General features: G+C 36.4%; 1 protein-coding gene across 1 annotated transcript in view; it reads right to left on the reverse strand.

The window, feature by feature from the left end:
* PDE6C (phosphodiesterase 6C) overlaps positions 1-18,164 on the reverse strand; it is a 30,981-nt gene that overhangs the window by 2,659 nt on the left and 10,158 nt on the right. The window contains exons 2-21 of the mRNA XM_035329386.1: positions 17,447-17,599; positions 17,236-17,325; positions 16,827-16,967; positions 16,230-16,304; positions 16,080-16,144; positions 15,901-15,967; positions 15,193-15,240; positions 14,850-14,999; positions 13,895-14,038; positions 13,744-13,812; positions 10,943-11,089; positions 10,459-10,566; positions 10,260-10,369; positions 7,414-7,501; positions 4,259-4,359; positions 3,068-3,175; positions 2,728-2,791; positions 1,602-1,676; positions 1,374-1,457; positions 278-431 (exon numbers count right to left, since the gene is read on the reverse strand). Of these exons, the coding sequence (XP_035185277.1) occupies positions 278-431; positions 1,374-1,457; positions 1,602-1,676; positions 2,728-2,791; positions 3,068-3,175; positions 4,259-4,359; positions 7,414-7,501; positions 10,260-10,369; positions 10,459-10,566; positions 10,943-11,089; positions 13,744-13,812; positions 13,895-14,038; positions 14,850-14,999; positions 15,193-15,240; positions 15,901-15,967; positions 16,080-16,144; positions 16,230-16,304; positions 16,827-16,967; positions 17,236-17,325; positions 17,447-17,599 (2,041 nt within the window). The remainder of the gene's footprint in view (positions 1-277; positions 432-1,373; positions 1,458-1,601; positions 1,677-2,727; positions 2,792-3,067; positions 3,176-4,258; positions 4,360-7,413; positions 7,502-10,259; positions 10,370-10,458; positions 10,567-10,942; positions 11,090-13,743; positions 13,813-13,894; positions 14,039-14,849; positions 15,000-15,192; positions 15,241-15,900; positions 15,968-16,079; positions 16,145-16,229; positions 16,305-16,826; positions 16,968-17,235; positions 17,326-17,446; positions 17,600-18,164) is intronic.

The raw sequence follows: 18,164 nt of genomic DNA on the forward strand, positions 1-18,164 counted from the left end.
AAGAAAAAAGAAATTTTATATTCCCTTCACTTCTGTTACGAACTTTTTCTGTAATCGTGCAGTTTAGAAAATGAGGTTATTGTACTGGATATGTGTCATCTTTAAAGCTTACTCCTCTTTCAACTAAAGATAAAGCTGATTTGGCTAAATCAGAACTCACATACCATTAGTGTTAAGAATATTGCACAAGTGTACTGCATGTGCGAAGTTTAGAGAGAGAGAGAACATGTTGACTGCTTTACATATATATGAAGGAAAATCTTATAAGTTATTTAACCTTTTTTGGCAGCTTCTTCTTCTTCCTTTTTCTTTTGGTCCTCAATAACTTTAATCTTTTCTTCATATTCATCAGCCCGTGTTTTCCACTCGACCCTGTTGTTTTGAAGACCATCGAACATAGGTGTAATTTCTTTGTGAAATCTTGAGAATTCCTGTGCAACCAATTTAAATTAAAAATTAGTAAATTAGAAAATTTCCTACTAAGTAAATTAGAAAATTGTAGACACTGATGATTTTTAAAGTCTGAATTTTCAGAAATACTACTGCTTTGCAGATAAAACATTTGCTTTAATTTTTTCTATTAAATCTAATTATTTCAGTATGTATACTAGATGAATTAATTTTATTTGATTTCATTTTCTTTTGCAACCACTTGCTCCATATCTGGTAGTGTTTTTTTTCTACAGAGTGGAAAAAAAAGTTTTTAAACCGTGCCAGTACCTGCCAGTGCATATTTGAGAGCATATTCTTGGTGGCATGCAATGGCGGTTTATTCTATGATACCTGGTATTTTATCATATGATTATCAATATCAGAATATAATGATAAATCTAGTATCCTGTTGTATATTCCAAGCAGATTAGGATGTAATATTTTCATATCCTCAGCTACATGTCACTTTTCTGTGATATTTTGGGTTAAAATGAAAAGCTAGATGGGTATTAATAATGTTGGCATTTCATTGCTTTCTAGAAGACATGTAATAGCTATACTTCCAGAATACTGCAAGTTTTCTGTTCCCTTCACGGTGCCATTAATTGATTTCTCTAACCACGTACATGTTGCATATTTATACTAAATGGGACTGAAGATTCAGACTGGGCTTTCTAATTCAGTCTTTCAGGGAAGGTAGTACCAAAACTTCAGTGCCCTCGAGTTTCATTGAGCTCTTCAGTTAATACCATCTCTTGAATTTGCTTTGTGGGAGCAATTCTTCTATGTAACAAAAGATTGAAAAATTTTGGTGGTTGTGATAGTTGTTTACCCTATAAATATGAATCCTGCTGCTCTCTAGATTTTTTTGGTGCAATGGTTTGTCCCTAATTGCGCCATCAGAACTGCTGTAGTGGGAAAACCAAAAATATTATTCTTACCTTGTACACAAATGTACATACAAAATCTATGAAACCAACTTGGAGCTTAGGTAGTTCATCTCCTTTGTTTCTGTCCATCATGGGCTAGAACAGAATAGCAGTAATTTAGATTATGCAGAAATCATTCTTTTGGATGTAATGATCTAATAATCATCATGGACCATTATCTATTCAATATTTAAATAACAGATAATATTGCTTAACACAGTTAAATTATTTAGTGCTTACAATTGGTTGTTGCTGTAGCACAGTTCGTTCCAGGTCTCCTTGCTCCCAGAATTCATTTGCAACCATGAGGGCAACCTGAAAATCATAATTCAATGGAAATGTAAGCAGAAAGTAGTAAATTTGAATGAATGAATGAATTTAAAAAATAATAAAGGAAAGAACAAGACTTTCCAGAAAATTTGAAAATGTTGATTAACTCCGACTGGCATAATCCTGTTTACATCAACATATTCTCAATTTGGTATTTAACTATTGTTACTAACTTCACACCCACAAAAAAAGGATTTATTTCTTGCTAGCTGCATTATAAATAGAGAATTTTGGTCAAAGACAATTTAATTCCACTCATTAATCCCTTCTGAGATAGTTGAGTATTTTTTTCAAGAATTACAGACAATCTCTGGTGTGCTTTTTCCAGTAAGTAAATTATCTACCATTTTGAAATTCTGGTGCATATTGACTGAATGACAGATTATCATCAGCAGTACCATGACAATACTAGCAACACAACAGAATCTTCTAGTTCTTGTAATGCATATTATGTAGAATGCTCTACAAGCATCTTGCAGCTGTATTTGGATTATGCGTTATTAAAACCTATATCCGTAAGACTAACAGATGAGCTTGAGCATGATGGTCAATAAGTACTGAAGTATTTGAGGTACTTATCTACAACACAGTGTCACACTGTATTACTGAATTTATTTTTAGCATGATTAAGCTACTTTGAAACAGCACCAAGATCTACAGAATAGACACAATTCATTGAAATTGTTCTGTTGTGAAATCTGTACCTTAAAAATACTTGAAAAATAGCAAAATTTGGATAACAAAAATAATGGATTAAGATTTGAGGGTAGCTAGAACAGCTGACAGAATCAGAGATGGTTTCAGCTGACTGACAAGTAGAAAAGGGTAGATCAACTGTAATGTGGGTGGAAAGGGGCATCATGGAGCCCTTATGCTCTCAGTGACAGATAAATAAAGGTTGTTTTCTGGAAAGACATTTGGGTGCAAATAGTTAAATATCTATCTGATGATAATAAATAATATTTTTTTTAATGATCATGTAGCAAATGGGCAATAAAACAGCCAGCAAATGCAGCATTGTCTGAAAAGTACCTACTTTACTCTGCACTTCCCAAGGCTTGGTTATGGCAGACAAGTCACATCCAGTCATCATCATAGCCCTCGGAAAATGTAAGGCAAAATGGAATGTAATTAGGATAATGAAAGAAAAGAAAAGAAAAAAATAATATTTTTTTTTTCAGGTGTTTAGATATCTAAGATGCAGATGAATGCACCTTTTGAGAAGCCTGCATACATCTATTTCTTATTTAAAATCATGGTTATGCTCATCATCATACAATAACACCAAGTCTCAACTTAAATATCTAGGTGCACAAATACTATTAAAATGTGGCTGTAGATAACTGATTGAATAGGGTAAGATATTAACCACCTACATGATGACTTCTTTTTTGGTTGGGTCAATAGATATATATTTAATTGCTTCCTCTTCTGTTTCCATTTTTTCAATTGCATCCACAATCTTTTGAAACATAGTCCTCTTCCTGTGAAAACATATCAATAAAGCATATATTAGTGAACAAAAATTCCTGCATCAAAAATAGAAAAATAGAAAACCATATTTCTCATATTTATACTTTTCCAAAATTGTATCCTGGTCACAACAGTTTCAGAGTGATGCCTTCTTCCCACCAAACTCAAGGTTTCTAGTTAACCTAAGACATCTAGATTTTGCTGTATACCATTGACATAAGTTCTAGCTCCTGACAACCACATAACAGGTTTCCTGACTCTGCGTATTAAACTGTTCAGGGTGACATTCTTGTTTCTTTAGTATTATATTTTCCTTAATATTATCCCTTCCAGTAACATAATGAATTGTGAAAACTGAAACAAATAGCTAATAAATGTTCTCCTCAAATGTCAAAAAAAGGCATAAAACCTGACTGAAAACTCTGAAAAATATAGATGTCTTATTATTGCTTAATAAATCATATATAATGAATGAAATTAAGTTAATTTTCATTAAAATTTAGTTACTGCTGTCGAACAACTTACTAAACTGTTTTCCTGTCTCCTGGCTTTAAATTGTCCAAGTCATGAGACATCTGGACCAAAAAAACAAAAGCTTAATAAGCCTGTTTAAAAGCATGTTAAGTTAGTAACCTTGAAACAGGATAGGTAATTTGATCTCTGAAGTCTTTGGGATATTTAGCTCTGGTATCACTTCATGTCTGTTCTTAAACCAGAATCTCAATTTCCATGTCATAAGTATGTTCCTGTGTAGTATGAGTAGTTGTAGTATGGTACACTAAATACATGCTGTCAACCTTACTACTAGGCTACAGAATCCACACTTCTGAAATATGTTTGCTGTAACTAAACACATACTTGAATGACCTGTTACATGTATATGAAGTATTACAGACACTTAACTTGTTCTGAAATTTGAAAGCTTATAAAGAAACTAAGAATGTCTTGTGTTTTTTGTTTGTTTGTTTTTAATAAGAATTAAGAGTTATTAAAAACAATTTAAAATACAGCTCTGTTCTTTGCAACTACAGATGTAAATTGTATAGGACTGACATTTTTTTCCAGTAGGAAGTTACACAGAATTTAGTACTTACTTGAAATACAAAGCCAAGTCAGTTGCTATTATTGCAACTTCAAATAAGTGTAGAACGGTTTCAAACTGGCGCTTATTTAGGTTCTGGAAGATGTTTAAACTCTGCAAGATGGAAAGTTTACAAATTCAATTCCTCTTATAAAACTGTTTTTGATTTGTGCTATACACCCTGTCCATAGAACAGTATAACAAAACTGCCTAAATCAACATAATGCTACAAATGAAAAGTTCTTCAATTGTCAAATATGGCCTTCATTCAAGAGCAGTTCTTAAGTTTTAATACCATTCTGTCAATTACTGCTGCACAAGTGTCTAATAATGAGATCCAAATAAAAACATCCTACTTTTTTTTTTTTTTTTCACAACAATGTCATATATACTAACCAAATCTTGACTGGCAGAAGGAATATATGGTAAAGTATGATATTTATATGTACAGAATACAAAAGCTACTCTTTTGCAGCAAGTGATCCTAGATAAATTACTTCAGGCCTACATAGTTAATCTAAGGGGGAAGAGAAAGGTATAGTTTAGCCTTCCTCTTTCAGATTAAGAGCATAGGCAAAGAATAATGGCAAAGAAAGCTACCCTGCACTTTCAGACCTGCAGTCATGGTAGTCTCTGAGGGCCAAGGAGGAAATCTAATGTTCATTTCTACTAGCAGGTTTGTTAAAATGATGGTAAGGGCCTATGCACAATCTAATGTCAAGATAGTCTAGTAGCTTAAATATATCTTGTCTGGTGTCCTTACAGGTGATTGCTTAAATGCGTAAAATTTTGTTTCTTCATGTCCTAAAGGGCCTGGATTATGGAGCAGTAATGCTTTTGCCCATGGCTTGGACAGTTACATTCTTTGCTGGGTTAAAAACTGTCTGGAGAGCCAGGCCCAGAGAGTAGTGGTGAACAGAGTGAAATCCAGCTGGCAGCCGCTCACCAGTGGTGTTCTACAGAGGTCTGTGTTGGGGCCCATCCTCTTTAATATCTTTATTGATGATTTGGATGAGGGAACTGAGTGTACCCTCAGTAAGTTTGCAGATGACACCAAGTTGGGGGAAGTGTTGATCTGCCGGAGAGTGGCAAGGCCCTGCAGAGGGACCTGGACAGGTTGGATCGATGGGTCAGTGGGCAAAGGCCAATGGGATGAGGTTCAACATGGCTAAGTGCTGGGTCCTGCACTTTGGCTACAACAACCTCATGCAGCGCTACAGGCTTGGGAGAGATTGGCTGGAAGGCCGTTCAGGGAAAAAGGAGCTGGGGATGCTGACTGATGCTCACCTGAACATGAGACAGCAGTGTGCCCAGGTGTCCAAGAAGGCCAACTGGCTAGTATCAGGAATAGTGTAGCCAGCAGGACTAGGGAGCCAATTGCCCCCCTGTACTCTGCTCTGGTGAGGCTGCACCTTGAGTACTGTGTTCAGTTTTGGGCCCCTCAATACAAGAAGGACATCAAGGCCCTCGAGCGTGTCCAGAGAAGGGCTACAAAGCTGGTGAAGGGCCTGGAACACAAGTCCTGTGTTCCAGGAGTGGCTGAGGGAACTGGGGTTTAGTCTGGGAAAGGGAAAACCTTGGTGGTCTCTACAACTACCTGAAAGGAAGTTGTGAGGAGCTGGGGGTCAGCCTCTTCTCTCGGGTAACTAGTGATAGGACTAGAGGGAATGGCCTTAAGTTGTGCCAGGGGAGGTTAGTTTGGAAATTAGGAGACATTTCTTCTCAGAAAGAGCAGTCAGGCATTGGAACGGGTTGCTCAGGGAAGTAGTGGTGTCAGTGTCCCTGGGGGTGTTCAAGGAAAGGTCGGACCTGGCACTTAGGGACATGGCTTAGTGGGTGCCATTGGTAGTATGGTGATGGTTGGACCAGATGATCTTGGAGGTCTTTTTCAACCGTAATGATTCTATGATTCTATGCTTCCTCATCATTAGCACTGGTAGCGAAACTGTGTTTCTCACACCCTGTGAGTACCCTCAGGGAGACAGGGTACGCAGTCCCAAAGGGCCTTGCAGTTTGGGAAATGGAAGCTGTTAAAGAAGGACCTCCTTTTAAGAGGAAAGACAGGAAAGTGAAAAATGCCTTTGAAAAAGAAAGGAGGGACCAGCCAGCACGGAACCTGGGAGAAAGACCAGAAAGTAGTTGTGTTTGGATAACAGGATGGGACTGAATAACTGTGGCTGAATAACTGTGTATGCAGATCTAAGATGCTGCCTCCAGAGGCTGCAGAACTAGGTAAATTCACTTTGACTCAGTCTGCCATTGCCATATATAAATTAAAAAATAATAATAATAATTTTAAAGATCACCTGTATTCTCATAATTCATAAAGAAATGGATGCTTTTCCTTACTTTTTTGCTTAGGCATGATAGTTTTTCTAGACTTTTTGAAGTTTCACAGTAGAAAGCTTTTCCTCCTGTTAACCTGAGTCAGCACAACTGCCTGCAGTGCTGTTAGGGAGGAATGGCTGACCCATGCAGGAGGCCACGGTTCTGTGGGGCAGAAGGCCTTGGCTGGTTGCAGTGCCGCCATTTTGTTGAGCCTGAGGAGAGCTGAGGGGGAACAACATGGCCGCGCAGTGCCCCCTGTAGGCACAAGGAAATGCAGGTGCCTGCCCAGGCTGAGGCAGCAGGGGTATGAAAAGTGATAGGGAGAGGGGGTAGAGACATTTAGGTTGGAGAAGAGAAGGGAGAAAGCATCAAATTCAGGGAAGAGCAGTAATGGGAGCTGCCACAGAACCATGAAGCTACCTTAGCTGTTTTAGTGAGATTTGGGGGGGGAGGGGTGAGGAGAGCCTCCATAAACAGCTTCATCCCTTTGTTCCTCAATTGCCAGAGCCAAAAACTGAACTCAGAATGAGGGGCAGCAGTTTAATTACAGCATCATGTATTTTCTACTTCAACTTCAGATTTTTAGTGAAAGCAGAAAGAACTGAGACATGAGTGAGGCCCACAGGACAAGCTTATTTTTATCTTGAGTGAATCAGTTTCTGGCAAAATTACTGATGTTTCTCTAAAGTAGACAGTACATAAGAATTTGTTTTAAACAAATAATTTCTTAATTTCTTAATTTGGAATTAGATAATTAAAAGCTGGATAAATTTGGAATGTCGTAACTTAATTGGATCTTTTGTGTTGATGGCAGTAAGCAGATGATTCATGCAAACATACCTCATCTTGCAGTAAGGTTTTACTGTACTCTAGGTGATGTCTTTCTAAAATGGAAGAGCCATGAAGTTTTGCCAATGGAGCAGCTGATCTGTTGAAAAAGAGATGATTGTTTATACTATTTTGAAGGCATTATTTTTTACTTAGGATTCTGATTCAAATGCTTCTGATCTGCATATTCAATGGTTTAATTTATATAGTGACTATATATATAGTATGAGGCAGAACAAAAAACATGCTTGCTTGCCTTCAGTCTTGTGATGGTAAAGACAAAAATTAGCAATGGGCTGTTCAGTGCCCACTGACAGTCAAAGGAGAGGCCTCAAACTTCAAAAACAGTCTTTTTGAAAATGTGCCACTATTTCATCTTGCACATTCTGTTTTGCTGTTTGTTTAATCTACACAGTTTCTGTGTTGCTTAAAAAGGGTCTCTATCCATCATTCAGTATTTACTGTGTGGCATGGCTTTTGAACTGTTGTGTCTGTAATGACCGTGGAGCATGTGCCCTGTGATACTAATTCACTAAAGTTGAAGCTAAAGTAATGGTATAATAGTTTTATTCCTCAGGCGCCCTTTGACTCCTCCCTTCCCTCAGAGTCATTGTTTTATGAACTGCACAAGTCCTCACAGCTCAGATGTGTTCAATGTGTTTTAGCACATAGCTCAAAGCATCCCTCTGAACCTTGGGGTAGACTTCAAGAAGAGGTAATTCTGCTTCAGACTATGTCAGTGGGAGGAAGGGAGAAGTGTCCTATCTACATTATAGATGGTTCTGCATGTTTGTAAGCCTATTTTCCTCCTGTCCTCTATTGGCCAAAAACTTAATTCCTGAGATAACCTAAGGTGGATTGGAATAGGCTACCTGTATTTTCTGCTAGCGTAGAAGAGGCAGACTTCCAGGCTGTAACAGCAAAGCTGATAGCTTTTATAAATAGCTTTACTGCGTATGACCTCAAGTAGAGGGCTTTCAGCTGGGAAAGACCACAATAGAAAGATTTTAAAACCCCTTAAACTTATTTGGATGAGAGGCAGTCAGCTGAATAAGAATCACTGTCTGTCATTCTCTTTCTCCTACGTCACCTGGAGAATCCCAGAGAATAATCAGAAAATCCCCTAACGTCACTGCTCCAGCATGCAGTCTGAAACTCCTCTCCTGGGCAGAGTGTGTCCAGGGGCAAAGAAGGAGGATGAATCATTCTGCATATACAGCTGGTGGGAAATAGTACTCCAAAAATTAGTTATAATCTCCTGGTACACGTGACATCCTGAGATACCTGTGTTCTCTGCGTAGCACACAGAAACAAGACCAAATAAATAACATGAAAGACTAAAGGACAGATTGATCACTCTTCAAGAGAGTACTTGGTCTCACCGTGATACATAATGTTGTAATAAACTGGCAAGTTTAAAGTAAGATGAATTAATATTGTTTCATAACAAAAACCTAGTATCAACAAGGGAAAGATCACAAAGAAATCCTTTAGAATATTTTACACACTCAGAACACAAAGGATCATGAATTGCAAAGCTTAACTTCATGACATATAAAGAATCCCATGGCAGAAAGCAATCTCAATAGTTCAGAATCCTATATAATATGATGAGATCACACCTCAGGAAAGGACCTATGTCAGTCAGTAAACTTGCTGGAGGGAACAAAAAAGCTGGGTAAATCAGCCAGTAGAAAACAGAAAAAGAATGCACCTGAAATCCTGTCTTTTTTTAAGCTGACCCTTGTCTATTCAACATCATGAATTCCTCTCCAGAAACGTGATTTTGCCCTATCTTGAAAAAAATAAATCCAGTTAGGTTACTTTCTACTCTTTTTATTGAAGCTATTTTTATATTACTGTTGGTGCACTAAGAAAGAGAACACAAGTTAGATTTTGGATCTTGCTGGCTATAAGTCATATGACTTTGTCTGCCATATTGTTATTGTAACTTAGGTTGTCTATAGAGTTTGATTTTTTTGTTGTTGTTGTTTTTGTTTGTTTTTAAATTTAAAAATTCTTTTTTTTTTCTCTGCTGTAATATCGACATAGATGTTTTTGTATTTCTAGCCTAACTGCTCTTTCCCCAGATTATTATTTTTTGTCTTCCTGATCTTCATTTAAATATTTTTTCACTTGAAAATGTTAAAGGCAAAATAATCTTGTCCTTTTGATCATATTGTAGCAGAGCCGTCTCATATTCTTCAGTGAATTCTTCCTATAGCACCTGAACCAATTTTCAGATTGGGAGCTACAGAGGTCTGGCATGAACTGAAAACAACCTCAAAAAAGCCCAGATGTGGGCTTTTAGACATGCTGAAAGGCATTAAAGAACAGAAAAAGAGTGATGATTACACCTGAGGCTTCAGTCTCCCCTTCAGCCTTGGCTTGCTGCTGAGGACAGATCTGTGGCAGAAGTCCTTGCAGGTTCTTCACAAATCAATTTGCACTTTAGACTCTGCAGGCTTCTGTGCTCCCACTCACTGCCAGTAATTTTGGCTTTGTTAATTCATTGATTTTATTTTCTCGTTTCTATGTGGCCTCATGTGCATGAGGCTCCACTACAATCCAAGTGTTGCAAGAGCTAAGGCTCTCCTAAAAATGAACTGCAGCTCCAGCAGATCCTTCTAAGATTCTGCTTTTACATTTTGTCTTTGGTTCAGCAGACCTGACAGATACTCTGAGGAAGGAATCTTCTGTAGGATGAATGTCCATTCATGCTATATAAACTGAAATATCTACATTATATTTTTTCATGTGTTGACATGTTTTGGTTTGCTTGTTTGTGTTTCTGTTGTTTTGTTTTCATTGACCACTAAAAATATTTCATAGCCAAATATTTGAGTATTTGCACTTACTTCATCTGGTACAAGTTGTTGGTTCCTCTGTGATCAATGTCATGGCAGAAAGCAGCGGCAACCATGGCAAAGGCTTCTAGATCAGTATAGTATTTCTTTATTCTGCCTGTCTGTAAAAGAGAAGAAACAAGTCTGAGTGTGCACCTGCCTTGAAAGGAAAACCAAATAATGAATTTAAAGTTAATATTAGCAATATTACCATCAGCAGAGTAAACATTGTTTGTCCTACATTGAATCCATGCCGCCAGTTGTGGTAAGTGATATCTCGATAGCCTTTCCGGACTGTGTACATCCATCTTGTAAGGACCTGTTATGATTAAAAGTGGTTGATACTGCGCTGTTAACTGAAAGAACATTATGAAATTTCTGTAAAATTAATGGAATGTACTATAAAATTAGTGGGATAACATTCAAGTTCTATTAAATTAAGCATGGCAACAGCAAAATGATCTGATGAAAATGTATGTTGATTTAATTCCTTCCAAAAGTCACATAATTTCAGGATCAGTTTTAAGACTGATCCTGAAAAATGTGCAAATGTTTAAGAATGAGTATTGTTATCCATACAATAAGTAATCCTACTCATACTTTAGTATAGCTTACTTCTATATTAAAGTACCGACAGTCAGCTATTTTTCTTCTAGCTTAAAAGAAATATAAACAAGATGAAAAAAAAGTCAGACCTCTGCTGGGACTTTGAACTTTTCAACAACATTTATCTCAAAGAACAGTCGTATTCCACAAGTTATCAGGCCGTGCTCTGTAACGGGAAAGTCACTGAAGCGGAATTCATATAGTTCTAAGTCTTTTGGATCAGGTAATTCTTCCTTCTGTTAGGGAAAGTCAAAAGCACAAGGATTTTTACGGCCAGAACAATGTTGGGAAAAATGTTCTCACTTCACTGCATAAGGACACTATGTTTGCTGCATACTACGACGCTGCATAAGGACACTATGTTTGCTTTATGGTCAAACAGCTCAGGTTTCCATAGAATCTAATGCATATTAAGTTTTGAAACACAATGGTGGTACTGCTGTTTTTCTACTCCAGGGTGATAGGTATAAGTGTTGGGTAGGTGGTGTTTCTTCCTACCCTGAATTCCAAAACCATTGGTTGTGACCATCTCAGCAATTCCTTAATTGGGAAGTCTCAGGCCTTGGTGTCCTCCCACTTTTACCCTGGTCTCAAAGCTGCAGTTCATCTTTTTCACAGCCAAAATTATTCAACAATCCCAGCTTTTCCTGGTAAAAGTTGTTCTTCCCTTTTGGCCTATAGCCAAGCAAGGATTCCTGTACATTTTTAAACCTCTAGAGTGCTGGTGGTTTGTTGCTGCTCCACAACCAATTAGTCTAACACTGTCTAAATTAGTCTGTCTTACCCTGTCTGCTATGACAATCTTTCTGTGTGTCTGTGATAACCTCTATACACTTCACAGAGAAATCTGTAGGGATTATTTGGCAGATGTAAAGCAGAGTGGAAAAACCTTCAAATCAATTGTAAAATTCACAGCTAATAGTCTGAGTGGTTGAGTAATTGTGTTCTTGTTTGCTTGCAATAGTTTCTTGACTGCTTTGCTCTTGAATGACCTCAATATATGCATAAAGTAAAAATCGTTACAATGCTTAAATGTACAAAGTATGTAGTTTCCAGTTATTATGGCTTACTTCTAATCACTTAGTCATTTCCTTTTTACTGCTGTAGTTGATGGTGATTCTGTATTACAGGCGTCCTCTGTAATTTAGAGCAGCCTGTTGTGAACAACCCTGACCACTGATGAAAATGAGGGATCATTCCAGAAGTAGTGGCCAGTAAAAGTTCATTTTATTTTCCCTACATACTACATTTTATCAGATACTGGCTGGATGCCTTTCAAAGACTTTTCTCTCCCTGAAGAGCAGATGCAGAGCTTAGGTCAGCTCTTCCTTGTATTAAAGAATATCCAGAAAGCATTTACTAAACTCTAAATTCAGAGGATAAAAATGTTAAGAAGCTTGTATTAAATATCAAGTTGTATACATTATATGGATTCACATTGAATAGCCTAACTGGTAATAACGATAATAGCCAACTGTTCTGTAATGCTTTTCATGTGTACGTCCCAAAGCCTAAGGAGAGCAGTAGTATATTTTAAAGGATGTCTGATGCAACACAAAAATAGATTATATGACCACAATTAGTCCCTTCTGCCACATAGTAGATAAATGATCTCCTTTTTACAGATAAGGAAAATTGTAACTAAATCCATTTCCCCCTCTGCATGTATTTCAACAAATAATGCTGAACATCCATGGAACAGCATTTCTTTCTCCCTTGGTTGGATTTTCCTTTAAATTTACTCTGCTCTGAGGTCAAGGACAAGGAAACCTGGGGCACTGGTGTTTTAAGACCCATTACTTTGTGAATCATCAGATCTAGAAACACCTGCTTTATCTCATTAACTATCTGGGATTCCAGGCCTTAAATAGGATAAAGAATGTGCATGTTGTCTTGGCAGTGCAGAACATACAAGACCTTTAAATATTTGACACCACAGTGTTGAGAGAACATATTTTACTTGCTTTCTGGAGATTTAAAAATTCATGCCAGTATTATTATATTTTTATATTTGTAGACCAGCACCATGCTAATCACTTGTTGCTCTTCAAGTAGAGAGATTTAAGAATGCTTATCTCTGTTTTCTTTAAAAGGTATGTGAAGCTACACAGAGACTGTTGATGTTTTTGTGTTTCACCACTTGCAAGGTGCGTAAGCATCTGTCCTGTCGGAGCCAGTGAAACTTTAGCACCATTGAACCCTGGCATGCACATATACGTACCTACATTAGCAAATGTGCTGTAATAGGAGGAAATACGTGGCTGATATAGGAGGTCAGCAGACTTGTGTGTATTGTATGTTTCTTTTTCAACCTAGTTCTATTTTGATCATTAACAGTCAGAGTGCATTTGGTGCTTTCCTGAAGCACATCTTTTGGTTTTATTTCAGATAAAGTAAGACTTCTCTGACTAGAGAAATGCAGGAAAATTAATGGGAAAGTAGGCTAGTTCTACCGGACACTCCTGTGTGTGTTCTCTTACTCAAAATGAAAGTGACCATACATCAAGGTACCCTCTTCTATGTTCAAAATGAAATAAATGTAATTATAGGGATAGCACCGTTCATGTGGAAATTTAATGGAGTTCAACATTTTAAATGTTTATTCATATAAATGTTTCTATATAACTCTGGCTATCCAAGTCTGCCAACACATATTTGGGACAGAATGTTTCCCTGTAGGTACCAGTGGGATGTGCCCATGGAGGAACCAACCAAGTTGAAGATGTATTATTGAATTAAATTAGCTCTATCTAGCTTGTGGAACTGATAGCTAATATTAATCATATTTAAAAAAAAAATATCTTTATACAACTTTTTCTTATAAGGAGGGTCCGTCACCATCTGATGTCAACATGCCTTAAAAAGTCTAATTTTCAAATTATTGACTTACCAAAATCCTGATAAGATCCTTTTCATCGCATTCTTCTATACTCTTTACATTTAATTTCTCTTTGTATTTCTAAAAATGAAAATGAATAATGTATTCAGTTTTGTGTAGCAAATTTCCTACTTTAATTTTGTGACTGTGGACAGAAACTCACCAGTATAGATTCAACTTCAGAAGGAGTCGCCTTTGTCTGGTACATAAGCATTTCCTGAGCAATGTCTTTTCTGTTTTCAAGCTTGTTCATTTTGTCATAAGTGTCAGTATTTAAAACAGACCACCCCAGGAATTGTGTAAGAGTCTAGAACAAAGCCAAGCAAAGTGGAGATGACAGCATGACAATAAAATTGAACAGATGATTTTATTAATATTATTATTTATTTATTTTTTTTTGTAAAGTTCAGTTTCTGGTAGTGCCCTTTAAAAAGCAACGTGCAACTCTACCTGTTAGAGACCTTTACCTTCCATCAGCAGATTCTGTTAGACCCTTAGAGCTTTTAATGATGTTGTTTGTCTCAACCTATGTAACTAAGGGCCCATAGTCTCGTTTTGTATACAGGACTTTGAGGCTTATGGGGCTTAAGATAGCTGGGTGGGCTTGAAAGCACTGTCTAACATCTTATCATGCCAAAGTGAATGTACTCCCTTAGAGTTCATGCTTACAGGCATGATGTCCATTGGTAAGCAGCATGGCATACCTGCTTAGATGTGGCATTTGGACAATGCCCTCAATCATATGCTAAACTTTTGGTTAGCCCTGAAAATGTCAGGCAGTTGGGCTACATGAACTTTGAAGGTCCCTTTCGCCTGAACTAATGTATTCTGTTCTGTTCTGTTTTTTACCCACTCACATTAATTAGCAATGTTGACCATCATTAAAAAGTCAAATGACTAAAAATAAAAATGACATAAGTGATCTCATAAATTTTCAGGTTTACAAAGGGTAATAAAATTCTCTGATTCTTAAGAAACTGTATGGTGGAGAAGATAGTCCTTTGGTTAGATATTAATAGAACCTGTTAGACATTTTTAGATATTATACGAAGTTTTTACAGTAATATTTTGATTAGCATCATATGGTTTCTTAAAGCCTATAATCAAATTAAGCTTACTTCAATGATCTGTTCATCATACTCATCAAAAGGTTTTCCGTCTTTCCTGTTGTAAAATGTTGCAACTCCCACAATTTCTTCTTTTTTGTTGACAATAGGCAACGAGAGGACATTTTTGATAACCCATCCAGTCTCATCCACAGGTCCTTTCTGTAGGAAAGCCAGAGAGCAGGAAATATCACATATTTCTTTGAAAGTAGTAGTACAGCTATCAATACAGGCAATGTAACATTAAGTCCCACAAATTACAAACTTGTTTATGTATCCAAATGTATAACTAATTGGTGGAAAACATTAGCATATTTTCCACAAAATGTATAACTCTTATCATCACTGGAATTACCTGAAATGTGAAATATTCATCTGCTGGTGCATTCATCATGTTACAAATCTGCAGTAGAAAGAAAAGGGGACGTTGCTCAAAGGGAGTGTAACATACACCATGACTTGGCCTAATGTTTAAAGAAGGCATATATACTTGCTAAGGTAAAAACAGTCAGCAGTCTAGCTAGCTACAAAAAGTAAAACCATTCCTATTAATTTAGTTGTGGTTATTCTAACATAATTCTGGAGTGCTTATAGCAAAGTGCTTCATGTATGATGCCTCAGTGCATAAGCATAAGGGTTAAGAAAGCCACTTCCATGCCAGTTTAAAATGGCATGGGGATTTGCTGGCTTACTTGGCCCACCCCGTGTTTTCCAACTTATAGCGAGAAAAAGAAAAATTTAGAACTGTATATACAATGATTTTCTTACTTTAACATTTTTATTTTTTTTTAATGTAACATAGTCCACACACTTGAAAGATGATATCAGATACACAATTTATTCCTGTGATGTCACCATAATTGGCTATTTTTGCTGAAGGCTCATCTCCATCCAGACTATTGATTCATATGATTTCACTGGGAACCAGTGACTTTGGAAGCAACACAGTATTTTTATAGAGCTATAGGGAGGGTTGTTTTGTTGATTTTTTTTTTTTTTTTTCCAATCAGAAGAACTGCATGGAAAAAAAAGTTAAAAGTTTTTACTTTTGCTATGAACTTACAAATCCATTTTCAGCAACATATGTTGGCAATCCACTGATAAGACACCAGTGATCTGCTGGAGGTGACCTTTAGAGAGAGAATGAAATTAGATGATTTCTGCGGATACAGACACGTTATTATTCTATCCCAGCAATAAATCTAATTACCACATATTCACAGACTGCCAATGAATACTCACGGAATAACTTTGATTTCTTCTTTTCCATGTAAAATATAGTCAATAATCTTATAAAAGTTGACTTCCTAAGTAAAAAGAAAAAAGCATGTAGGTGACATGGCACTCAACGTCAAAATTAAGATTCATAAAAAGAAAAATGAATATCCTTACTCTTCCATCAGGTGTCTTGGGGCCTTTGTAAGGTTCTGCCTCCCCCAGCCGAATTGGCCATTCATCATAGAACTCCTGGGAAAATAATACACAGGCATTAGCAAAAGGGAAAACATCAGGTCTGTCTTCAGAGATAACATGAAATCTGCAGATAACGTTTTTCTTTCTCCACAACAGTTGTGTGGTCACATTTCAGACAAAATTAAGAAAACATTAAGGATATTCCAGGCAAGAAATGTTAATGAGTAAATTTTAGACTAATATGAAGCTTATCTCTTCAATTGTACACTTTAATTGTTGTTTTAGAAAGCAGGCATTTATAAAGCAATAATCAGACTACACTTCTTTCCTTACTCAGATGGAATTAATATGAAAAATTATTTCAGAATTAGCCCTAATATTTATCATGAACTTTGCCATGCTTATTTTGTAAATCAGATAGATTTTATATGAATTATCCCAAAGTATTAGAAGGGACAGTATCTTTGTATCTTGGAGAGGGGTGCACTAGAAATACGTAGAAAACTAGAAGGACAGACTTTATAACTTAAAGTCAGGAGTAACATGTTTCTCACAGGTAGGCAAAATAAATATTACCTTCTCTTTAGTCATGTCCAGCAGACCAACAGAGTATCTTTCACAATTTAAATACATTCGAATAGTATACAGTGCTTTGTGAAACTGCCGTTCTATGTCTGTTAGCTCTTCAAATACTTTGTTGGCAGACCACAAAAGCATCTATTTACAACAAAAGAGAAAAAGGATAAATTGTCACAATGGTAAAATGTGTTTTTAATGAAAAAAAAAAAAAGGAAACAACAACAACAAAAAAAGAAAGCTGAGCATTCCAGAATAAAAGCATAAATTGAACAACTTTAATAATAATAATAATAAAAATAAATAGATGCTGTTCTTACTTCAATAATCCAGTGAGAATATAAAATAGCAGGCATAATTTATTTATTTAAAAGAAACAAAGTATTATCATTTACAAATTCTTCTTTACCTGACTTCTTCTGGATTCAATATTGTAGAGGTATGATGTATGATGGTTTCTTAGGACCAAAGATATAAAATTGAGGTATTTTTTAAAGACCTAAAAATGGGTTAAAAGAAAAAAAAAAAGTAAGACAAAAATTTCAAATCAAGAAGTAGATTCACTCTGACTACTTTGGGAGCTAACAATTGTGCTGTTGTATAACATTTGAGGTTATTACCTCTTCATCCTCTTTTGAGAACTCAGTGGCGTTTAATTTGTTGAGAGCCATCACAACAGCAAGCACCTCTTTACCCTGCGTAATTGGGACTGCCAACATGTTGGTTGTTGTATAACCAGTTTTTTTGTCCAGAAAGTCAGAAAAATGGTTATTCTGGAAAAAAAGAAAAAATCAAAACCACAGTTGAAATGAATCACAGTTAGTTATCACACCAAAAGCAAATGATTGTTGTATTTGATACAATCCCATTCCTGCAGCTCCCACCCCAACTTGAATCAGAGGGTGTAGACCAGGGAGGGATCAAGGGACACAGTTGTTTTTGTTGTGATGGGGGATCTTGTGGGGTTGATACCATGTCACTAATGAAAAAGACACAACTAACTATCCCTCCAGTTATCCATCCTTGAAGCTGAGTGCGGAGGAGATTTTAGTAAAAACTATTATTTTAATTCCATTGTGTAAAAAACACTGGGAAGATAGGTCATCTTTCATGGAAGATCATTTGAGATCTTTGTGGTAGATCTAAACATCTCCTCCTTGCTGATGTACTAGAGAATGTTGCAGGACACCACATACCAGATTTTCTGCTTTTATAAATTATACAGAAAACTACTTCAGAAAAAAAAAAAAAAAAAAAAAAAAAAAAAAAAAAAAGAGTTATGGAATCAAGCATGATAATGCTGGGAAATACCAGAACTAAAATTATTTGTCTACTAAT

This window comes from Oxyura jamaicensis, chromosome 6 (genome assembly GCF_011077185.1).
Source record: "Oxyura jamaicensis isolate SHBP4307 breed ruddy duck chromosome 6, BPBGC_Ojam_1.0, whole genome shotgun sequence".
In the NCBI taxonomy this organism is placed as follows: domain Eukaryota; kingdom Metazoa; phylum Chordata; class Aves; order Anseriformes; family Anatidae; genus Oxyura; species Oxyura jamaicensis.